The sequence below is a fragment of the Solanum pennellii genome, chromosome 2 (assembly GCF_001406875.1).
Source record: "Solanum pennellii chromosome 2, SPENNV200".
Classification (NCBI taxonomy): domain Eukaryota; kingdom Viridiplantae; phylum Streptophyta; class Magnoliopsida; order Solanales; family Solanaceae; genus Solanum; species Solanum pennellii.
Window position 1 is genome coordinate 36154020 of NC_028638.1, and position 25405 is coordinate 36179424.

At 32.5% G+C, this 25405-nt stretch overlaps 2 protein-coding genes and 1 long non-coding RNA gene across 3 annotated transcripts; 2 read left to right on the top strand and 1 right to left on the bottom strand.

The window, feature by feature from the left end:
- Window positions 1-3835: 3835 nt before the first annotated feature.
- Window positions 3836-11011, bottom strand: LOC107011828 (protein FREE1-like). The gene is made up of 10 exons (XM_015211484.2): window positions 10211-11011; window positions 9889-9975; window positions 9656-9787; window positions 6810-6941; window positions 6616-6681; window positions 6410-6520; window positions 5075-5167; window positions 4609-4642; window positions 4385-4455; window positions 3836-4262 (listed from the first exon to the last, which is right to left on the bottom strand). The coding sequence occupies exons 1-10, from the start codon at window positions 10811-10813 to the stop codon at window positions 4185-4187; spliced, it is 1407 nt and encodes a 468-aa protein (XP_015066970.1). The 5' UTR covers window positions 10814-11011; the 3' UTR covers window positions 3836-4184.
- A 2401-nt stretch (window positions 11012-13412) lies between these two features.
- Window positions 13413-20120, top strand: LOC114076149. The gene is made up of 2 exons (XR_003576966.1): window positions 13413-14441; window positions 19263-20120. It is a non-coding gene; the product is annotated as an uncharacterized LOC114076149 (long non-coding RNA).
- An 863-nt stretch (window positions 20121-20983) lies between these two features.
- Window positions 20984-25359, top strand: LOC107009182. Its single transcript, XM_027914186.1, has 5 exons — window positions 20984-20988; window positions 21104-21119; window positions 21377-21559; window positions 24569-24676; window positions 24803-25359. Exons 1-5 carry the CDS (start codon window positions 20984-20986, stop codon window positions 25244-25246), a joined length of 756 nt encoding a protein of 251 aa, XP_027769987.1. The 3' UTR covers window positions 25247-25359.
- The last annotated feature ends 46 nt before the right edge of the window (window positions 25360-25405 follow it).

Consider the following 25405-nt stretch of genomic DNA (forward strand, 5'->3'; position numbering starts at 1 on the left):
ATTATATTATTTTTTTTATTTCATTTATATTTTCTGTAAATTCTTTCTAAAACATTCACCATATATAATTCATATTATTTTCTTTTATATCCAATTATAATTTTTAGTAGAATTAACATAAATTTAATTTTTCTAAAACGTCATATATGAAAAATTAATTTGTAAAAAAACTAAATTTTATATTTAAAATTAATATTATAAAAATATTACATAAAAAAATAATTAAATATACAAGAGATTTAATTAAAACGTATCATTTATATAGTGTTTAATTAAAAGTTTATATAATGAAAATAATATAAAAAAAATTCAAAAATAATTCGATGTGATAAATAGTGTTAAACCAAATTTGATGTAACACCTCAAAAATATCAAACTTTACACCAAATTAAGAATTTGGTGTAAAATTTGGATTTGGTGTGGGCTGGAGATGGTCAAGCTTAATGTAACCACAACTAACACAAGATTGATACTTTCAGAAAAAATTCAAAAGGCGTGAAACAGTAGATAAAATTATTTCTTCCTTAATTAAAAATTTTAAATTTAAACCTTGAATATAAAAAAAAATCTTCATAGCAAGTACTTTTCTCTAAATGAGGCCTACATGAATTCCAAATAATAAAATTTTAATGGACAACAAACACGAAATAAAAAATAAAAAATGATAAAGTAAAAAAAAACAAGAGGAATCCAAATATTATAAAGCAGTAATAGATTGTGAATTGAGGCAACCAGCTTGGCTGCAAAGTCAATGATCAATATTTGCCTGGAATGTATTATTTATTATATATACTATGTTCAAATTAGGAGATCAGAAAAGTCTTATAAATTAAAAAAAAAATAAAAAAAATTAAGTAACAATTAATCTTTAATTATCTTTGATTCTCACTATTTTATTTGTTTCAACTAAGGTGTATGTGATTGGATTGGTTCGGATTTTTCAATATCAAATTAAATTATTTGTATAAAAAATTTAAATTTATAAACCAGATCAAACTAATAAAATTCAGATTTTTTCGAATTTTTCAACCTCGGGTTGGTTCGAATTTTTCAAATATCAAACCAAATCATTGTGTCGAATTTTTAAATTTATAAATCAAACCAAATAATAAACTCGAACTTTTTCAGATTTTTGGATTTTTTCGGTTAAGTCTGCATACAAACATATAATTAACTTGTGCTTCAAATATTTCTTTAGTCCAACCAAAATACAATTATCTAAGGTGTTTATTAAAAAAAATAACACAAAATATGAGACAAATCATGCTAAAATAAGTTTAATAAGTATTAGTTACATTACAAAATATTTAACGAAAATTAAAATTATATTATGTATTTTAATTATCTAAACCAATGTAAAACTAAAGAACAAATATTCAATATCATTGTCATTCTTAGTGTTGAATTAATTTTCTTTTTGCGTTAGTATTAATTTGATTTTGATTTAAATTTTATTATAATTATCAACATCTATGAACTATAATTTTTATTGGACCATTTCGAATTCTAAGTTTTAAACTTGAAATAATATATTGAAAGATAAAACTATGAAATAGTATAAGAAATATTATATCAAAGTAAATATTTTTATGTATAAAATAAATTTTAAAATAACATATATAATGTCGGGTTGGTTTGATCTCGGGTTAGATTTTTTTTAGTTAAAACTAAACCTACCCAAATATAGTCGGATTTTATTTTCCAATACCAAACTAAGTCAAACCAAATCACTAATCGAGATTTTTTTCCGAGTTAACTCAATTTGTGATTTTATTCGATTTTGTACACCCCTAGGTTCAACCATTAACACTGTCTAGTTTAAGTGCATAAAGAATTGATATTACTAAATTTTTCTTTAATCGTCTTATACTTCACACCTACATACGCGATTACTAAATGTGTTATATTGTAGATATACTATTTGATATACGAGTATCAAACTTAAAAATCCATAGAAAACCTTAAATACTTAAAACCCTTTGAAAATAGGAGTAGTATAAAGCAAATATCCAAGAACAGTTGTAGGTTTTTAAATAATGGAAGTACTGGGTCCTCCTTAACAAATGAAGTATACTGCTCCTTTATATAATAAAAGTTATTGAAGCATAAGAGGTAAGAATATATATATTTCATAAAAATCTTTTCTTTTTACATGTACTCATATACAACTTTTATAATCTCAACTTTTATAATCTCACTTTTTTTTTATATAGTAATCTTTTTTTTTTTTGTCTTCACTCAGAATGGTTATAAAAGGAACAACTGAAAAAGCATGTTTGTCCTTTTCTATGGTACTTTGTTTTCGTATATCAAATATACAGATTTAGTTAATGGACCACAGCTAACACAAGAGAGATGCTTTTAAAAAGAAATATACGCTTCCTAATTAAGTCGTTGAAACCTTTTGAGGTTTTTAAGTTCTAAATTTAGTGGAGACAAAAAAAATATTAAGTGATTTTTTTTTTATTTGTCGTAACTTTAGAATGTGTTTGATATGAAGAAAAATATTTTTTGGAAAATGTTTTTCGTTTTTTTCATGTTTCGGTTGAATTATATGTTTTGGAAAATGTTTTTCAAATCAATTCAATTTTCCTCAAATTTAAGGAAAATGACTTTCCTTCGAAACTTAAGGAAATTTTTTTTCAAAACTCTCTTCCAACTTCAAATTACAGTTCTTGTTTGTTCAAAAAATTAATTTATTTTATCCCTACCCTTAAACCAACCCCCCCTCCCTCATCCCAAAAAAATAAAAAAATCAATTTATTTTATCTCTAGTTTATCATAATTAAGTTTGTTTTTAAAAAATATTTTCTATTTTTACCCTTACCCTCACCCTCCCCCGCCACCCAAAAATATTTAAGTTTGTTTTTAAAAAATATTTCCAACTTTAAAATTTTATTTTTTTCACCTTGATACCCCTCCCTCCACCCTAAAAAAAATTGAGTTTGTTTTTAAAAAATAATTTCAACTTTAAAATTTCATTTTTTCACCCATACCCTCGAACCCTTAGTGAAAAAAGTTATTTGATATATGTTCTGGTAAGATATCCCATAAAATTGATCGAAATGCTCCAAAGCTACACTATATAATTATATCAACTTTACCGATGCAACACATATAAAATTAAAGAACTCTATCAGAAAATCAAAGGTGACATCCAAGTGATATGCAGTCTAAAATAGAATTTAGAAGGCATGATCAACTTTATTGATACAAAATAATACATCTTTTTCACAAGTCTCCTTAAATTACGTTGATCAAGAAATTAGAAATTTTGGGTTGATCAAGAAATTAGAAATTTTGGGACGCATTTGTTGGCCATCTAAAAATATATAGGATGGCAGTAGGGAAAAAAAAAGATTATGCCACTAATCCAGTGTTCATTCAGGTAAAGGTTGAGAGGAACTTAATATTTTTTTAAAGTAAAGACCATAATTAGAAAAATGTTGCTCAACTAATTGAAGCATATCTAAACAGAGACAAGAAGGGAATATCATTAGTGAGAGCTAAATGAAGGGTGGAGGGTTAGTGGATTTAAACAAATCCAGTAGCTTTTCAGCAGACCATATATTTGTATTAGAAAATTAAGTACAATAACTTCGAATCCTTAACGAAACAAGTTGACAACTCCATGATAAAAGAAGGAAATTTAGTATCCCGAACTCCTAATATTGGCTCTGCAGCTCAACTATATTGAAGCATATCAAATTAAGTTTTTGACAACATAATCGTCACTTTAAGTGACATCAAACATGGGTATATAAAATATAAATCATTCCATTACCACTTTGTCCTTGGATCCGTGAAGAGTGAGAGATATATAAAATATAGACCATTACCAAAGATTTCAGACTCCATTTCAAATCTGACCGATTCAGATGTCTTAAGACCCGATAAGTGGAGAATCTTAAAAAACAAATGCATTGTACAATGAACTCTAACAATTCAGTTTCATGCCCGAATAGATCATTATACTTCCCGGATCGAGTTTTTAAGTATTATACAGATAGGACAACTACTGTAACACCCCCCCCCCTCTTTTTTGTACATAAATCTGCATTATGAAATAGAGAACAATACAATTATCACTCAATAAAGACCATGATACTCTTTCAAAACTATTGAGTAAAGGACGATCACACTTGGCTTTTAACACGGGGATATAACAAAACAAACTCTGCAGATCAATGGGCACTAACAAGGAACGGATGCTGGCAAACGCTGCACTCTATCGTTTCTGATCCAGAAGCTGGCACTTCAACCTGCAAAGTCAAATTCCGTAAAAAAATCATTATTCTTGGGTTTGACAGAATCGAAAAGGTTTTCCAGGAACAGAGACAAATATAAGAAAACAGGAAGAGAAGCATGGTCTATGGTACTGAACCTGCAAATGGACTGTGCAAGTTGGACATTCTACCTCTCTCATCCCGTTATTAGATCCTTGAGAACTAAGACCTGAAAATGATCAGACATCATCAGCTCCAAGAGAAAACATTCACCAACTTGTACTACTCATAGAAACGTTTGCATGCTAATTCCAGATAGCAATCATTCTAAACATGTATTCAAGCCAATTAAACAAGAAACTGTTGCGGCTGTGGATACTACCTGTTGAAGTCTTGCGGTTTTTTTCCATCACCTCCTGTTTATGAATTCAATTGTAGAAATTAGTATATGCTGATGAAGATGCAATAGAAATTTTCTAATGTAAGTACACACTGGCCGAATATATAGAAGTAATAGAACATAATAAAAAAGAACAACTTATAATCGATCGATAAATATTATGTCAACCCTAACAAGAAGCTTTCTAAAGCACATCGCGAATTTCAAGTAGCAAAAATTATAATTTTTTGTTTGCTTACATCTTCTCTCTCCAATCCAATCATCCAACTGCTCATCTCAAAATTGTTAATACATACTTCAAATGTTCAAAGTAATGTAACTTCCATAATTGTCGACATAAGCTAATTAGCACTGATTTCCAAGATACACTTCCAATGACCTATCTAAACAGAACATTTCTGAACAGCCCTGATGAACAATTTAAAGAACCTAGGAAGTCAGTATTCACCTTGAGTTTTCTTGTAAGGTCCTCATGACTTTGTAATGCAGCAACTTTTGTTGTTGCTTCCGTGGCATTGCTGAGTCTCTGAGTTACTTCTGCCTGCAAAATGAGGAAAGTTCAATCTTGTTATATCTTATGAAGTACTGCTTCAAGACTATTGCAACCCATAAGATCACAAGGGAATGCAAAATATGGAAGGTCAATCGTTGAACAAAATAACAGATAAAAGAATGTAATGCATTAAACGACACTGTCACGAAAGACTGAAAAAGCTTTAGAATACAATAACTATCAGATATTAAGAGTCCATAGCTTCATTAGCTTCTTTAGAGAATGACAAAAGTTTCACATCGGTGGTTCATGAGATGGGTGGACTCCTTATAAGGCTTGGACAATCCTTCTCCCTTTGAGCTAGCTGTTGGGGTGTGAGTTAGGCCTAAGACCTAATTTCACATGGTATCAGAGCAGGGCCTGTCTCACCCGAGGTTGGGGCCCCATAAATCAAAATTGCCCACGCACCAGATGCTAAGCACGGGGCGTGACGTGGGCTGTTAAAGAATGAAAAAAAGCCTCACATCAGTGGTTAATGAGATGGGTGGACACCTTATAAGGATTGGACAATCCTTCTCCATTTGAGCTAGCTTTTGAGGTATGAGTTAGGCCTAAGACCTAATTTTAACAACTTCCTTATGTCCCTCTTTCCCCAAAGCATTTTCACATCCACTTCAATTCAATTTGTACGAGTAGTAATTGCACTTGTGTTTGCTTCAAAGCATATCAGTCTGACAAACTTAAGGGCGAGGTTAGGAGATATAGAGCTGAATGATATATATTAAGGTCGATTTTATTGGGAAAATCCTAAATGAAGTTTGTCCAGTAGGACACTAGTTATATTTTTTTATATTCTTTCCTGTAAGATAGCATATTTGACTCTTTGGTTGCAACTACCAATGCCGTAAAAGCTCCCATCCTAGCTTCCAGATAAGAGAAGTGTATAATTTATATCAATTAGAACAATTGAGATCTCATGCAAAAACGAATTTATTAGATGCAGTAATATGGTCAAAGGATTTTGCAAACAAGAATCTAAAATCCCCAAGTGCTAAAAAAGAGTGAAAAGCATCCGGAATAGGTCTGTTTTTACCAGTAAGAGAAAAGCTAAGGTGAGAAGTGTTAACAGCATTTTTATACTCAAACTAAAGTCTGACTTTAGTATTATAAGAGCATGGAAAGTCACATTTAATATCCCATTACTTAAAAAAAAGGAAGTCACATTTAACATATCTTTATAAATGAAAACCATAAACCTGCAATTAAAACCATTATTTTACTAGGGCATACCATGCATCGGTCACAAACTCGAACTGGCTGTGCATCTTCATCTGCAGTGAGGGCAACTCTACCTTGCGTGCACTTGTCACAGAAAATATCCCCACAGTTCCTGCAGTGGTGCTGATACAGATTTAAAGAAGACATATGAGAAGAGAAAATTAAAACAGGGAGTACGAAAAATGTGACATTTACCCCACTGGTCAAAATAAATGTACCTTTCTATTGAAAGCACTAAAATCAGTCGCACAAGCAGTGCATTTTCGAACTGCTTCATCAGGAACCTACATGAGAATAATTAGGTAAAAGAGAGCCACAAATTTGTTAAGATCTACTTGCAGTAGTCAATTCAACAGAAAGAAATGGAAAGCAGGACCACTAAATTAATGCATTTGTTGATCATAAATCTAACCCAGAAATCTTTCTCTTCATTTAGTGGCCTCATCAACTTCATTAAATCAGCAAAACCTTTCTTCTTCTCAGCAGCTTGCTCGGATCCCTTGATTGAATCTGAAGATTTATTACTCTCACCCATCTCCTTGACCTGAATCCCATAATAGAAGCATGTGTACATTGGTTATGACTAGTCAAGTATTCAGAGGAGAATTTTATCTAGATGTCTTGTTGAGAGCAACAACAGTAGATTGAAAAAAAAAACAATTTCAATTGTATCCAATAGTTTAAGTGAACGATATCTGAAGAGTAGGAACACCAGTTAAACTTGATATACACGGAACAGGGAGAAGAATTATCCATTAACCTTACAGTTACTTATAGTAGTTGCATCAGCTACAAATCTAATCGAAATTCCAATGTAGTAGATAAGCAAGCATCCATATGAGGAACAATCAAATGAAACTTTAAGTCTTCAATCTACTGCTGTGTAAATACAGGATAAAACCTAATAGGGCTAACCAAACTGGCTAGAATTAACTCCACTTTAACCTATTTTGACATATAAAATCGAGCCAGGTACTACATGAGAAGTACAATTTCTACACCCTTCCAAGAAAAAACCAAGATGGCGATGGCTGTGGCTCTTTGCTTTGCTTGGTTGGGGACGGGGGGTTGCAAACCTTACACCTATCTGATTCCTCTACGGGTAGGATTTTCTTGACCCACCAAAGTAAATGATATCAGACATCAGTATCATCCCTCTACTGTTACCCCTAACCCATTAAGAGATACCTAATCAATTAACTCCAAGTCATACATATCCAAAATATATCCCAACAAATCAGACTACCAGGAAGCAAAGAACTAATATCTGTTTCAAGTGAAAATGAAATTGACCAAACTTCCAAAGTTATTTCAAAGATATGGAGGGATGGACCAGTGGTCACTTAATCAATCTCCATCCACCACTAGCTAACAGGAGGGAGGCAGAATATTATGGATTAATAAAGTTAGTCATCCCTACTACACCAATTTTGCCGGTCCATAGCGAATTAGAGAACCACTTTGTAGCCTTCACAAGCTCCTTTTTCATTGATGGGACCAAATCTCTTGTGCTTTTCCAATTCTATTGTACTGGGCAACTTTATAGGCCATGCAATTTTCCCATAAAGATGAGAGAAAATTCAAATACTTACAATTCCTAAGGATCAAATTTAGGTTCTAGGCTTTGAATATTGCCATAAAGCAATAATCGAAATCCCAGTTACATATACCCTGTATTATTTCCAGCAGCCCCATTAACGGGTCCTGATTACAGATCTCCTAACATATTGTGCTAACTCATGTTGGGCTCATTCAGCCAATCTATACTCTTGAACAAGATTGTCTTGCACTCTCCATCCCTAAAAATGATGTTATTTCATTAATGGCCATGCAGTAATCAAACTATTCTTGTTGCTTTGTGATCTCATATCCACCATTCAATTTTCTTTACTATATGTATCCGAGCATAATTCTTTACCAAATTTGGAACTGACGCATGTTGGCTCCCTTTTAGTCTAACAATGGTTTACACATGGAAGATTTAAGGAAATTAGAAAGTAGATTACTTCACTTATAAGTTACTCCATCTGTCCCAATTTATGTGACTTACTTTCCTTTTAGGTCAGTCCCAAAAAGAATTAACACATTACTATATTAAGTAACAATTTAACTATAAAATGTCTATTTTACCCTTAATAAAATGATTTACAGCCACACAAATCTCTAATCATTCATTTTGGACCACACGTTTTAAAAGTCTTCATTTCTTCCTCCTTACCGAATCAAACTACCTCATATAAAATGGGAGGGAGGGAGGGAGTAATTATTTTTTTTACTGTGTAGCAGTTGCTTGCAGTAGATTACTATAGCTTTTTAGTTATTTACTTCTCCTATTTCTGTGTAGCAGTTGTTGCAGGATGGGTGGTTAAATCCACCGATGTTCTATTTAGTGTTATTTGCATTTAGTGAAATGATAAGCTGAAAACTAGTCAAGTTTTTGAGTACTCCAAACTCAAGATATTTCAGGTTCTCTCTTAACAAACTAACATCATAGGTAGATCCATAACAAGGGATAGTAACACCGCATCTTCACTTGTTTCCTCTTTCTACAATAAACCACTCAAGTTCCTATGTGGCAAGCCGCAAGCCTAACTAGATATCAAACCCTCATATCAGGAACATTCCAATCCAGAACCAATCAAATAACCAATTCCCCATGTTGCTCTCTGATTGAATCAGCTATACTGTAGAGTATCTTTATTGCTATAAGCTGCCGAATACTAACAGGCAAAAGCTTAACCCCATCAATTCCCCTGCCATTCCCCCATAATTCCCTCCTTCCTAGTCCTCTACTCTACTTAGGTACTCTAACACACTCATGTACCCATCCCTTACTTCACTTCAACACGGTACAACCTCATCATCTGTTTCGCAAACCAATTAGCCTAGCTGTCTCTATCCTCCAGAATTCTTTATCCCCAAATAAGTAGCTAAACTGGACATCTCTCAGATTAAAAGCTCACGTCACTGATATGGATTAAAACTTCTTGTAGCATAAATGGTGGATAACACCAACTAATATTAATCTTCCATGATGGGAAAAAGAAACTAAACATTCAAATTCACCACTTATTGTGTCTTTACCTCCAGAGTGATAGTGTGCGAAAAAGTCAATAATGCCTATTCATTTTGTGTAACTCAACACATTCCACAACTGTGGGGCTTAAAGTTATATGTAGCAACCCAAGCAAGACATTTATCAAACACGAACATACAGAAAGATGAGATCAAATTTTTAAGAGTATGAGATCTTTTAACCTGAATACTTGCGGCTGTCACAGTGTCCAGCATATTGTTCACCGTATAGCTATTTGATTTCAGCCTGATACGTCTAGGTTCCATGTCAACCGAGTTTTTGGCCCAAAATGCAAATATATATGAATCCAACACCTGACAAAGAAAGAATAATAAATGAACTTATTTCACAGACATCTTCTCTGCAAATGAAATAACGTATACCAGAAGTAATACAATCAAAATGACAAACTCACCTCGCATCTTGTCACATTCTCCAGCAAATATATTCTCAGAGTTCGGCTCGTAGCAGGATCAAGTAAGCGAATCCCATCGAGACCAATCTGAATTCGAATTTCAATACAAAACTTTAGAATTTGTAATTGGTTAACTGGTAGTAAATAAATAAGTAGTGGTATGCAGACCAAAGCATAGGCACGATAGTCAACATAAAAGTAGATGCAAAGGATTCATATAGACGACTTAAAATAGTTAGTAATTGTGGTTTAGTTTATTGATTGAAGCAGGGCAATTATAACTTCATTATTTGTGCAAACACCAAAAATGGTACTTCCTAACCTGACAAAGCACATCCATGTCACTCTGACCAATCCCTTCAGATAAAAGTTTGACGCGGAACTTCAACACACCAGCTGTAACATCCTGTTGTTCCTCCATCTTCGGGGTTGCCTTCACAATTTTACGACTACTCTCATATCCCTGCTTCTCCCTCTGATTTTGAACATTAATAGGCCTCCCATAATCATCAAACATCACCCCAACATTCGACTCAGATCGACTCTCTTTATACAACTCATCTTTCCTACCATTATATTTGTAAATACCGGAATCACCATACGATCCATAATCCTCAATTGCATGATGAGGAGAGGAACCATAATTCTGTGTGGTATAATCGTAACTCATAGGGGTTTGATTTTGATCATACGGAGGATAATAATAATTCGGTTGATTTTGATCAAGGTGAGGGAAAGTGTAAGGTTGTTGTTGATGAGAATAAGGTGGGAAGGTGGTGGAGTAGTCGGAGGAAGAGTAAGTGGAAGGTTCAGGAGGAGCGGAGGCGTATGGATTGTAGGGATGATCAGGGGGAGTAGAGCTAGGGTTTGGGTTGTGTAAGTAAGGTTGGTGGTAGAAGGAAGAGCCAACATCGCCGTTATGCATGACTGGAGAATTTACAGATCGGAGAAGAAGAGGGAGATTAATCGGTTGAAGAAACGATGAAAAAAGAGGAAGAAATGGTGGATTGTAAGGGAAGTTAAGTTTGTTGAGATGGCGACACAGAAAGGAATAGCGTGTAAGCGTAACCTGATGGAATTTGGACTGGACTGGACCGGCCGACCGGCTTACCGATATGAGGAACTTTCGCGAAATAGCATCACTTGTCCTAATAATTACATTTATTTTGTCTTAAAAAATTATAGGACAACTTTCACATATAGCAAATATAAAATTCATATTTATATGATATATTAAAGTTTGATAATTGCACTACATAACAAACATATAAATGTATAATTCACTATACATATACAATTGATGAGAATTATATAAAACAAAAATATAAAATGAGAAAGAGTGTATAATTATAAGTGTATAGAACGATTATATATAATTTGAATTTGTATAAAATGAGAAAGAGAGAAAGGCAAAACAGACTTGAGCAGGGAATATACAATTGAATCGAATTGAAGAAGAGAAAGATAGAAATTATATACAATTTGAATTTGTATAAAACGAGAAAGAGAGAAAGACAAAAGAAGCTGGGCAGGGGAGTATTTTTATTGTATAATTATAAGTGTATAATTATTGTATAATTATAAGTGTATAGGACGAAAATATATGTATTTGCATGTGTATATACAATTTTCTCTCGCTTTATACAAACAGAAACGCAATTGAGGGTGGCGAGCGAGATCTGGGAGAGGGGAGAGAGGGAAACAATAATGGAAAAATTACATAAATTAGTACATTTTAATAAATAATTACTGATTTTAGCAATACTTTTTATTTATTACCATTTATAACAATACTATGTCAAATCTGCAATATGAATTAAAAGTGATCAAGTGAAAAAAAGATATTATTGCTATAAATGGTAAATATTTTTTTATTTTTGTATATTTATGTAAGTTTCCCAACAATAATATATGTATTTAAACAATTTCCTCTCGCTTTATACCAATAGAAATAGATTTTATACACTTGTGTTTGCATAAAAGTGAGAGGAAGCGAGCAAGAGAGGAGAGCGGCGAGCGAGAGTTTGAGGGAGAGAGGTGACTGACAAATAGTTTGCTACGGAACAAAATTAAATCAAAGGGTAGTTATAGCAATTAATTTGATTTATTAGTTTGCCATTATATTCAATTTTCCCTTTTTTTAATGCTTATCTAAATTATCATTATTCCTCTGTCCCCTTCTAATGGTCACAATTTCTTTCACGAAAAATGACAAGTAATCCCACTTTTAAGTTTTCTAAGTATGATTATCCCCTATTAGTTTTACAAATTTTCAATTTTTTTTTTTCGCATTAGATTAATGTATCAGCACATCAGATTAATGTATATTGTGCATCAGATTTATGTATTTCGCGCATCAGATTAATGTATCTCGCGCATCAAATTAGTGTATCATATATAAAATGTAATGTATCTTACTTAACGATTGATGTATGTCTCGCATCAGATTAGTGTATTATGTATAAGATGTAATGTATCTTACTTAACAATTAATGTATCTCGTGCATCAGATTAGTGTATCAACGCTTATATTACTGTATCAGTTTGAGGGAATTCTATAGTTATAGACTTATAAGGGACAAATGGTAATTTTGCCTTAAAAGTATGTGAGTTTTGTCCTTTGCCCTTTTTTTTAGGTGTCTAAATATAAGAATTTTAACTAACATTTTAAATTGCAATTTATACTATTTTTTGTCTTAGTATTTTGTTTAAAATATTAAATTAATGCAATCTAATAACTTTAAAAATTAGTCAAATTGATTTTTAAGATGTCCAATATAACAATTAAAAGTGATCAGAGAAAATATTTTATATCTTCTTTTCTAATAAAAACTAGATGGGCATGCCCGTGCTTAGCACGGGCCCAACATTAAAGGCTTATGATATTGAAAAAAAAAAGTTTGTATTGAAGTTGAACAATAAAATGCTTTCTTTTCCCCATATGCGAGAAACCAAAAGCGTAGATATTTTTGATAGAACACTCTTAAAGTGCCAAATTATACAAATAGGATGATTACTATATTTTTACATCTTAAAAAAATAATTTTTCACAAGTCGTTGGATAGATAGAGCTCCAAGAAAGCAATTGACCACACGAATGGAGGATATAAATCATACAATCTCTTTTTATTTGAAAATTTCACTTTTAAACAATGATCATATGTAAAATTATAAAATAGATCAAGCGAGATGCAAAAGGAAGGGTAATATATAGCGTGTGTTGACACCCAATTTTGACCCTCCCCGATATAAATTAATTGACGAGCTTCTTAATTCTAAGACAAGTTTAAAATGATTAGTCTTTATAAAGTTCAAAATATCTTTTGCAAATTATTTTTAAACAATTTTTACTATTTTATAATTGTTTAATATATACAAATATATATATGTGTATGTACGTATACTATTTTATTCAAAATCTTTCTAAAAAAAAGATTTTATTTTTATTTCTTAAAAGTATTTTACATTTATGTTAGTCATATTGTAGTTTACCATTTCGGGTTAGTCGTTTCTATAATTACTTTGATTATTTTACTTTGGTAAGATCAAAAAGCTTACCTAATTAATCTATATTGATTCATTCATCTAATTATCATCTATTTAAACCCATTAGAAGACCATTTTGGGCCCTTTTTATCAATTTTCCACGCAGCCCACCATAGCTGCCCAGCCCAAATTTAAATCAGTAACCCATCTACTCCTTCAAGCCCAACTCTTCCCTTCGACCCGATAAAACGCCCTTTTCCTAACCCGGCCACGTCTTCTTCTCCAAGAGAAATATCCAGGACGCGCGTCCGCTCCAACTTCCAAAGGACAACTCTCCAGAAGGCGCTTCTTCAGCATCAGCGAGCGAGTGAGAAGATTGTAGCGGCATGCGCGTCGCCCTCCTCGTGTGAAGACTGACGCATCCCGACGTATCTCTCCACTTTTTCGTACAAGTTTCAGCAGCAGCAAGAGCAGCTGCTATGGCAGCGCAGAATCGTCCTTCCAAGCGTGAGATCAAGCCATGCAAGAGCGCAAGGACGTTATCTTTGATCCGAGCCGTCCAGCGCTCTTTGTTTTTCTAGATATTGCGGGATTTGGGTCGAATCCCATACGAAAACCCAGCTAGCTCCTTCGTCCTCGGGGTTTTTCGAATTCAAAAGGGGAGTTGAATTCTCATTTTTACCCTGTTTTTTTTTCGAAAATTCCCCCGCCTCCCCCTTCTTCAGAACCCTAAAATTCTGCTATAAATAATCGCTTGGAGCAGAAGGGAAGGGATTTTTTTGGGGGGTATTTTCTTTGAAGGAGGGAGGAGAAATTTATCTTGAGATTTAAAGTCAGAAACAGATTTTAGTTGAGAGAATTGAAAGAAGTCTCCAGGAAAACACTAAGAAGTCGAAAATTCACCAAATACGATTAGTGAGGTAAGGGTTGGTATCTTCTGAGTTGTGAGACTCAACTGCCATCCAAACCTTTTTTTTTTTTTTGGGGGGGGGGGGTTGAGTTCAGTACGGTTGTGAGAAGATCGTCACTTTGGCTCGTGTTTTCCCTGTTTCGCTGCCCACTACAAGGTAAACAGCCGTGATTCTTTCAGTTGTTTGAATTTATTATACTCGAATCGCGTTTTTCTGTGCTCTTCCAGTTCAAAAGGTTTTATATTGATGGAAGTCTAGATCTTTTCCCATCTTGTTAATCTGTTAAAAATTGATGAATATTTGTTTCCCTAATCAAGGTGATTTAGTATTTGTTCTATGTTCAAGTCTTCTTCGAGTTTCCTGTTAGCGAATATGCTTATCCTAATTTTGTTTGGGTATTGTTGACCGAATAGGCATTGATTTGTTCATTTTACCGAGATAGTGTGGTACTCATTGCTTGTTTTGAATGTCTCGAAATCCTTGCTGGAGTTCTCTTTCTTTTGAGTTTTAGATCGACCTTTGATGGGTTGTTAAGATCTGACTTCATGTAAGTTGTCTCGCAGTTTGATTGATTTTTTATTTGGGTTCATTCGATCTCGTTGCGGTCGTTTAAAATGTTAGTGAAGTCACTGTCTTATTCGGTATCTTGTTTTTTTTTATTTACACGGAATCATTCTTTCCCAACTTAGTAGTTTATCATGTTAGATATTATTGGTTAGGCATTTATGCCCTCATTTTGTTGGAGTCCGAAATCTAAAGGGTACAAAATATTAATAAAAATTTCAAAATGGTATATAAAATTTTATATTAATCAAAATGGTAAAATCGCTGTATCAACAGCGACTTACCTCACCTGAAAAAGCAAAATCGCTGCCTCTGTAGCGATTTTGCAAAAAAATTTTTTTTATTAGGCAGCGATTTCAAAATTCTTTTTCTCAAAAATCGTTGCCAAGGAAGCGATTTTAATTTTTTTTAATTTAAAATAAGGTACATCACTGTTGAGGCAGCGAATTTTAAAAAATTTTTTTTTTTAATAAATATGTAAATCGCTGCTGTGACAGCGATTTAAAATTTTTTTTTTTTTAAAATGTGGCAGTGATTTAAAGAAAAAAATTTTTTTTTAATGAAATCGCTGCCTTGGCAGCGATTTAACATTTTGTAAAAAAAAATAATTTTTTTATAAATCGCTGCGTTGGCAGCGATTTTGTATATATTTTTTTTTATATATAGCTGCCTACAGCGATTTCCTTGATATATGTATATATATATATATATATATATATATATATTTTAAAAAAAATTAAAGATAATCACATGTAAATAATGTAGATGGATTGATTGATTCACATGTAAATAGTAAATATTTTGTTTTATTATAAATTGTTGAATACAGAGTTTACGTGTAAATAGTATCAATATTTTTACAATGTTATAAATTGCTGAATTATCATTTATATTGAATTTTACTTTTTAAATTTTCCAACAATCTTAAAATTCTTGCTATTTTTCTAATCTCTAAAGTTTTTAAAAGCCTTTTCTTGTAAGGTGAGTTTGAATTTATTTTATTTTTAATTTATTTTAATTAATTTTATACTTTTATATGATATTGTTGATATATTCAATCCTTTGATATTTATATTAATGTTAATATTTCTTTTTATTTTTTGTGAATAGATATGCATCCGTCAAATGTATATGTACATCCTGGTCCAGTAGAGCATGATGTATTAAAAATTCAAGTTCATCATCGTTCTGAAGGAATTTGGAATGGTAGCATAAAAGAAGAGAGGTCTTGCTTATATACGCGTCGTGGTGATATTGAATTTTGGCAGCATATAAAATATCATCCATTACATTCTCGCATCCGTCAATATTTTGAAAATTATAGATTTAAAGAAATTTTTGATGTAGGATGTGTGTCGTATGATTCCGGATTAAATCTGCTTTAATTGAAAGGTGGCGTCCAGAAATTTATACTTTTCACATGCGAACTAGCGAAACTACCATAACTTTACAAGATATTGAAATTTTATTCGGAATGGTAGTAGATGTTAGTCCTATAACTAGTATCGGGTAACCATCCTGTTAATTCAAATATCATTTCTTGTCTACCTATAATCCCTAATGAATCAGCTCCATTTAAGATATTGAAATTTTATTCGGAATGGTAGTAGATGGTAGTTCTATAATTTTAAATGGAACTGATTCTTTAGGGATTATAGGTAGACAAGAAATGATATTTGAATTAACAGGATGGTTACCCGATACTAGTTATAGGACTAACATCTACTACCATTCCGAATAAAATTTCAATATCTTAAATGGAGCTGATTCATTAGGGATTATAGGTAGACAAGAAATGATATTTGAATTAACAGGATGGTTACCCGATACTAGTTATAGGACTACCATTTACTACCATCCGAATAAAATTTCAATATCTTGTAAAGTTATGGTAGCCTCGCTAGTTCGCATGTGAAAAGTATGAGTTTCTGGACGCCACCTTTCAATTAAAGCAGAAATTAATACGGAGTCATACGGCACACATCCTACATCAAGAATTCCTTTAAATCTACAATTTTCAAAATATTGACGGATGCGAGAATGTAATGGATGATATTTTATATGTTGCCAAAATTCAATATCACCACGACGCGTATATAAGCAAGACCTCTCTTCTTTTATTCTACCATTCCAAATTCCTTCGGAACAATGATGAACTTGAATGTTAATAAATCATGCTCTACTGGACCAGGATGTACGTATACATTTGACGGATGCATATCTATACACAAAAAATAAAAAGAAATATTAACATTAATATAAGTATCAAATGATTGAATTCAAACTCACCTTATAAAGAAAAGATTTTTAAAAACTTTAGAGAATTAGAAAAATAGCAAGAATTTTAAGATTGTTGGAAAATTGAAAAATTAGAATGCAATATGAATGATAATTTAACAATTTATAACATTGTAAAAATATTGATACTATTTACACGTGAACTCTGTATTCAACAATTTATTATAAAACAAAATCTTTACTATTTACATGTGAATCAATCAATCCATCTACACTATTTACATGCGATTATCTTTAATTATTTTATATATATATATATATTATATATATATATATATATTATATATATATCAAGGAAATCGCTGTAGGCAGCTATTTCGTTAAAAAAAAAATTTAATAAAATCGCTGCCTTTAATTTTTTATTTAAAAAATTTAATTATTTGAATTTAAAATTTTATTTGAATTCAAATATTATTTAAATTTAAACTCAATATAATATCTTTTTTAGAAAGAAAATATATTTATTACTTTACTTATTTTTAATTTTTTAAAATAATGTATATTTTCTTATAAGTTATATATTTAAATTTTAAAAAATATTATAAATTTTATTTTTTATATAAAATCGCTGCTTTAACATTTAAAAAAAAAAAATTTTTTTACAAAATGTTAAACATTAAAAAATTTTTTTATTCTTTAAATTGCTGCCAAGGTAGCGATTTAACATTTTAAAATTTTTTTTTAATCGCTGCCACAGCAGCGATTTACAGATTTGTTAATTTTTTTTTTATAAATCGCTGCCTCAGCAACGATGTACCTTATTTTAAAAAAAAAATTAAAATCGCTGCCTTGGCAGCAATTTTTAAGAAATTGCAGCGATTTCATTTTTTTTATTAAAAAAAACAACTTTTGCAAAATCGCTGCAGAGGCAGCGTTTTTGCTTTTTCAGGTGAGGTAAGTCGCTGTTGATGCAGCGATTTTACCGTTTTGGTTAATATAAAATTTTATATACCGTTTTAAAAATTTTGTTTATATTTTGTACCCTTTAAGTTTCGGACTCCATTTTGTTGTGCCCCTTTCTGCCTCTTTGTGTTTTTTTTTTTTATATTTTATCTTGTTATCGTCTTTATGATTAAGCTCAGCGTGTTTAGTTGCAAATGATTTTCCTACAGAAGGTTTTGAGAGGCATGATGCCATATTTCACTCCGTTTCCTTACAGCCCTTCTAGTATGTTTTTTTTGTATAAGAAATGAACCGCAAGTAGTTGAATATCCCTGCTAAAGTGATCGCCTTCCTAGAATATTAATATGAATCTCCGAACCGCTTAAATGTTTTTTAATAACTCTATCTGTTTAAGTCTTTTGAAAACGTTAGTTTTCTTAATATTTTTTTAAAAAATTAAGTGACGACTCTAAAAATTGAAAAATCGAAGTTCTTACGAAAAAAATAATATTTTCGATAAAACAGTGTGAATGCTAGAATTGAGACATATATCAACCAAATTAGGTAATCACCAAAAAGAAAAATTATAAGTAAAGAAAATAGACAAATGTAAGAAAAGAAAATAGACAAATCAAAGAAAATCAAAAAGAAGAAGTAGAAGAATTATTTTATAGAATAACATGAACCAAAAAATTCAAGGAAAATATGAGGAGAACTGACCTCTGCTGCAAAATTGTTTCTCTCAACTTTCTAGACTACTCCTATACATTAAGTATGTGTTTGGCATTCGACATGGACGAAGAGAATGGAGACGGAAGGACAGTTAGAATGTGTGTCTAGCATGAAGGGAACTTGCATTTGGCATTTGTGTGTGAGTTGTAATCTGTATAATTAAGTACGGTCTTATATCCCATGTTAGCCATTACACAGATTAGATCAATTTTCGTGTAATTATTCGATGCGTGTTTTTGTTCATGATATCTTTCTCACTATATAAGTGGCACTAGCAAGAAAAAACTAATATGAGCAGAGCGACGAAAGATGAGAGTCAATATTATCAATGGATAGACAAATTTTGAGCATAAACAAATGTAATTGAATATCTTGTAATAATGGAGTAACTGTGACTTTTTAAGTTAAGAGTGTCTTCCATTATGATAAAAATTGAATGAAAACATAGAATTAATGTTAGATTCAGCTACTAAAAGCTTAATCATCTCTCCTTCCATACAGGTTGGTTCTACATTCTCTCCAATTGATATCTCTTCAGATGATTCAGACCTGTGTTAAATAGACAACTACACAGATGAGTCTCCTCTCAGAGATTCTGCTACTTCTCGAATCCTTCCAACATGTAAAGAATTGGCCTTTTTCTCTCCCTGGCACAAACTTATTCCGAGTATGTCTATAACTGAGACCGTGGAACAATGTCAGATAGTCATCCAACCCAAAAGGTTTCGTCACCCACAAGACCAAGTTATCTTAATGGAGGCTCTCTAACTATCATAGTAATAGATCTATGAATCCTTTAACTATATTACTGATGACAATGGACCATCAAGTTCGCGAGCAATTAGAGACGTGAATTTCGAGTTCTATTCTGCAAATGGTAATAATGATCTGTCACAAGTATTAAAGGCAGGAATAGTTCACACAGTACTGTTTATTGAAAAAGAAAACCTTTATTTGTGATGCATATAGTAGGAAGCATTTTATGCAACAAACTCTAAAGCGGACACTTCCAACATCCCTTCAGACTTTGGATATACCTGACAGTTAAAATCGTCAATCAAAGATCATACCAATCTGCATGGGCAGGTTCAAGCAGGGGCAACCATGATGAGTTAGTACTCTATGAAAACAAAGAAAGCAGAGTATTACCTCTGTCTCTGATGCCGCTTCTTTATAACAATGTAAATGATTCCTTACATTACCATGGGACAGCTGATGAGAGACTGATCTTTCAAGCTGTTCTGCAGGTACTTGGTTATGCCCGCCCTTGTGATCCGTAAATGTTGTAGAAGATAAATTCAGTAACGGTTTCCTCTTATTTCACAAATACTTTAAAGCAATAGACATCCAAACATATAACATTTAACACACAAAACACCTCTCTTTTATTTGTCCCTTACTTTTGGCCTTCTAAAAAAAAAATATTCTCCCTAAATTAGCTTATGAAAAATTTATATTTGAAACTTCTCACATTCTCTAGGAGGTCAAATCTTCTTCGCAAGTGCATGACTCAAATACTAAAAAAAGAATTTAAGGGTAAAAATCCAAGGAAAATTTTATTGCAAAAGATATATTCTCGTTGAATACATAGGTAATTTAATAGTAGTATGGAATCATGATGTAGACTTGTCAAATGATATCTTGTATTAGTTTTGTATTTACCAAATAAAGTCAATGTATTTTTTGAAATAAAAGAGTCAGTGACATTTGATCTCACCATATTTACCAAAGTGAACATCAAAAAGAGAACAAATGAGTGTTTAATCATTCATATATATGGTTTATAAATAGTTCAAATCATGTTGTATATATATGGAAATATCATCAACAATTATAAAATTACACCAAACTCAAAAAAATAACTTGACAATGTTACGAATTGAAAATTCACATAAAATGAAAATGGACGAAACTATAAGCAAAACTTTATTGTATATTTGGAGGAGCTTTGTTCTTTCATTTGATGAGTTAATACATTCATTCTCATTATCCTTTAAATCTCTTTGAATTTTATTATCCTATACCTTAGGACTCTGGTAGCTTTGGAGCTATTTTCTTATTCGAGCACTCCAATTTTCACAAAGGACAATGAATTTTAAGTTGTCATAATAATAGCTAGAAAACTAAGAATGTCTATTATTAATTATACTGAACAAAGAATAGCCAAGGATATGACTACATTAGAGGTTAACACACATGAAAAGAAAACTTTATAAGCTGAAATGGGGTCAGCCATGTTAATTTCAGCACCTTGCCTGAAGTTTAGAATATTAGATAAAGTGGAGTATTTTCTTTCCTTAAGTGACTTATTTGATCACTTTTACTGTTTTTGTTGTATTTAGGTTCCTGACTCAACAGGTGAAGACTGGCAAAGCATATTTATGGAGTAACATGTGAAACAAGAATTGAGCACTGAACTTGTAGAGTTGTGCAATGGATCAAATTTCCCACAGTGATGAGAGTTGTACTATATGTTAGTGGTGGAATGCTCAGAAACAGTGAAGAAATACACATTACAAAATTTAGTTAGCAAAAAGCACAATGTAACTTTTGCACATATCAAATGGAGACAAAATTTTTTTAGAAAAACAAAATCGTCAAAAAGTGTACAATAGCAATTCTCCGTCGCCGATTATGATTTAAATACCTCTTGCCGTTCGCGGGTGAATTATTGCTATTTAGGGTTTTCCAATTTCCATTGCAGGTACTGTATATTTCTCTCTCTTTTCTTTCAATTTAGTTTCTTTACAGGTGATTTTTGGTACCTTCTTCAACATTTGCTTGCTTGCACGCTCTCCGTAAGTTTTCTGGAGTAGTATTATACTTATCAATTTGCTTTGATTGCTGAAATTCACCTTCCTTTCAAAACTCTAACATCCAATTTTTGCTAGTTCCTGGTTATTAAAATGGTCCATTGTTTTGATACTTGTGTGTTACAACGATCCAGTTTAGGGTTAAGTATGCAATTCTTGAAATGTACAGTAACTTGAAAGATGACATAATTTCAACAGATGTAGACTGAAGATTTTTGGCCATTTACTGTTATCTGATTTCTGTCTGTTCTGTATATTTCTACTATAAGAGAATGATATTTTTTGCTGTTGCTTAAGTAGTTGTAGTTTCATCGCTGAGAATACATTTCCTGTTTATTTCACAAATTGCGAATATGTGTGTTTAGCTTTAGGGGAAATAGTGAATTTTTTAGCAGCTACATGTGCCTCTTGAAGTAAAAGAAAAGCAGTTGCAGTACAAAAGAGTTGGTATTGATTGCAAACTGACTTTATATTACCTCATTCATGACAATATCTTATTCCCCTGTGATATCACTAGATAAACAAAATGTTGAAATTCAAACCAAGTTTTACATGATGCGGAGGTGAGAAATTAGTTAAGAGTAACTTTGCCAACTTCCAGCTCCCTGGATGAGGTGCACAATTGAAACTGTTGGTTCAAAGTATACAAAAACAAATGGACAAGAATGTAAAGAACTGGAATGAACTATGATGATGCACAAATTATGATTGAAACGACAAACTAGTGAACTAATTTTTAGGTTGGGAACCTAACAGGAGAGAACAGAGACACTTCGGGGTGGCCTAGTGGTTTGGGGTTGGGATGGGAGGTCTCAAGTTCGAAACCACTTGCCAACGAAAGTAAGGGGTTTGCCTTCTGGGTCGAGCTCGTTGCACCGGGCTTGCCTAGTGCGGGTTATCTCTCTTATGTGGTTTGCGAGCTATTGCATAGGAGCGGTGGTTTTACTTTGTGCGCACCCAAAGGGTAGCGGCTGCGGGTTTCCCTTTTGTCATAAAAAAAACATGAGAGAACAAAGAAAAGTTGGACTCGTGACTTTATCCTTTCTTTAACCTATAAGCATGTTATACAAATTTTTGAAACTTAATTAAATTTGATCTAATCCTTTTTCAGTTCATCTTAAGATTTGTTCGTTCTTAGCTCGCATCTTAGAAGAGCTAGAGGTGGATTTTAAAGTTTATATCATCAGGTGCGAAGTATGTAAGACTGCTTCTGTGTTTACTTACTGCCTTTAAGTAGGTGGCCTATCTAATTTGCTCTAATTAGTACAACTAAATTTCAGAAGCTTAGGTTGTTTTTAAGTCTCTAGAGTTTTGAAGGATTGGTGTAAATTGCCTTTTTTCTGTGAATGGGTGTATTATTTGTTACCATTCTGTAGCTGGAAACAACTCCATTTTCCCAAATATGTATTAAAAAAATTTACTGCGTTAATCAGATCATTGAGTATCCTTGCAATGCTATGACTCACGCAGATATCGTCTTACAGCTTATTGATCTAGGAAAGATTAGTTTATTTATCAGGAGAAGAACAACTTTAACATACACTTTGCATATTGCAGTTATAGGTTTCACATTCTGAAAATATGTATATATTTTCCTTGGTACACTTATTAGATTTTTTCGTTCTCTATCTTTTGACATTGCAATCTCAATTTACTACCTGCAACTATTAGTTGCATGTTTATTATGATCCATTGAGTTACTCTCTTGTAAAGTGAGAGGTGCAAATTGAATAATACCAGTTTGAGGTTGGAGCCAAAGGTGCAAGTTAAAATTCGGTTTGAGAGTATAAGAATAGCATAGCATAAATCTTCCATTCCAAATGAAAATAGGTGCTACTGATAAAATAAATATATCAGTTGTCACTACTCAATGGATGAGTTCTACACAAAACATGTAGCCCATATAATAAGATAGCTATCTGTCCGCTTTCCAGTTCCTTATCCTGCTACTGATGAATGCTAATCATCTTTATTTTCTTAGCCTACCCTCCTTGCAACTCTAACTTAATACTACAATTGTTTTCCCTCTACTTGGTTACATATTGACATTATTGTTGTACCGTTCAGCAGTGGCATTATAGCCAGGTCCCCTTTGATACAAGACATGTCACAGGGAGTGCATGAAGCAACTGTGATGGTCTTCAAATTTTCTTTTCAGACCATTTTGATCTTTCCTTTCATTTTCGCCTTTCCCTTTTCTTTTAGTTACCTTTTTCTTGTGTCTATTGCCCCAATCAACTGCAAACTTAATGCTAGTAGTTAGGTGTTACTAGTAAAGAAACTGAATAACAGGCAAGAATATACTCCTTACTAACAGACCATGCAGATCCTTCAAAATCAATTATCTTAAGTTTGTGTAGTTGGAGAGAATAAAATAGGTCGCGTCAAGAAACGGGAACGGCAGAGAAATCTTCAGTTGGGAGATTATTAATATTACTGATATTATTATAAATGAATGATAGTGAAGTTTGGTTGGATTTAACGATTTATCTATGATGGCATTGATTTCCCAAGTCAGAATTCTTGAATCCTCGCTGTATCTCTTTTACCAATCTTCATTTTAACTAACCGAACATGGGATAATTGGAAAACATTTTCTTCATACCAAACACACCCTAAATACTCACTCTAGTTCCCTTGCACAGGTCGCATCGCATGGACAAAAAATTCCGGTATCTTTAATAAGTTTAGCATGCATGTTGTCAACCAAAAAAAAGATTAGCATGAATGCTCCTTTTAGAATTATGCACACACATTTAAGAAACTGGAAGGTCATTATCTGAAAGTTACATGATATAGCTTTATCCTATTGTAAGTTCATGTCTACATCGCAAAAGACTTGTGAGCATGTTCTGATGCTAAATTGTGGAAAGATTGTTTTATACTGCTAAGAATGTTTGATCCTGGAATCAGTGTCTCACTATTGGATCTAGGCTTACTCACAATTTAACTTGTTTGCAATTTATCCTCAGTTTGAAAATGTGTTTTGTATAGGCTGTGGAAAAGGGTCGAGATATAAAGCCAAGTGAGAAACATTTCCATGACCATACACAGGGTCATGCTGGAAAATCTTTTATCGGTGAGCAATCCCCTATCGTACATGTAAGTCCCATTTCCTATACTTATATTGAATTTATATGAGACTTTCATGTCTCCTTTTATTTTGTAAACTGAGTGCTCAATATTCTTTACTGATTAAATTTCACTAATTATTGAACTCTTTTACAGGAACGATCTCAAGAAATATTACCGCCGCAAACACAGGCTCATTGTTATGCTGATGATCAGTGTCGAGCATATTACCAAGCCGCTGGAGGGGAAAAGAAGAGAAGAGTATATAGTCTTGAATCTCAAGCAAAAAGCTACCACGGCCCGAATCTCCATATCTCTCTTGGATCTGATGCTACCTCGCCAGCAACACTTTTGAATATCCAATCGTTACCAATAGGAAATGTGCTTTTGAATGTTCAATCAACACCAACAGGAAATGAGGAGGAGTTAGTGATGCAATTGATTCCTATATTTGTTGACGATGTACGTAGAGCAATTTCTTCACCGCCAAATACTCATACGGACCACCCATTACTTGCTGCTCCTACTACTGCTAACATGGACAAGGTTCATACATGGGTTTCTGATGACGATGGTAACTCTACTGCCTCCTCACATTAGTTGGCCTATTGCTATGTTTTAACTGTATTGTTGGTGTTGTGGATGTTTTCTGTTTAACTATGCTATTATTATGTGTGTTTTGGCAAGTTAATCATACCTTACTTTTCCACTCCCAGAATTTAGTTATAGGATGCACATGTAGTGTGCAACTACAACCCT

Bases quoted from the DNA above. Each gene is read 5' to 3' on its own strand.
- LOC107011828 (XM_015211484.2), bottom strand. From the start codon at position 10,813: ATGCATAACGGCGATGTTGGCTCTTCCTTCTACCACCAACCTTACTTA. The intron at 6,521-6,615 runs GTACATTTATTT...AATCTGTATCAG, and splicing joins TTAGTGCTTTCAATAGAAAG to CACCACTGCAGGAACTGTGG. The intron at 5,168-6,409 runs GTATGCCCTAGT...CTCATTTTGCAG, and splicing joins GAGTTTGTGACCGATGCATG to GCAGAAGTAACTCAGAGACT.
- LOC107009182 (XM_027914186.1), top strand. The intron at 21,560-24,568 runs GTAAGTTTTCTG...TGTTTTGTATAG, and splicing joins TGCTTGCTTGCACGCTCTCC to GCTGTGGAAAAGGGTCGAGA. The intron at 24,677-24,802 runs GTAAGTCCCATT...ACTCTTTTACAG, and splicing joins AGCAATCCCCTATCGTACAT to GAACGATCTCAAGAAATATT.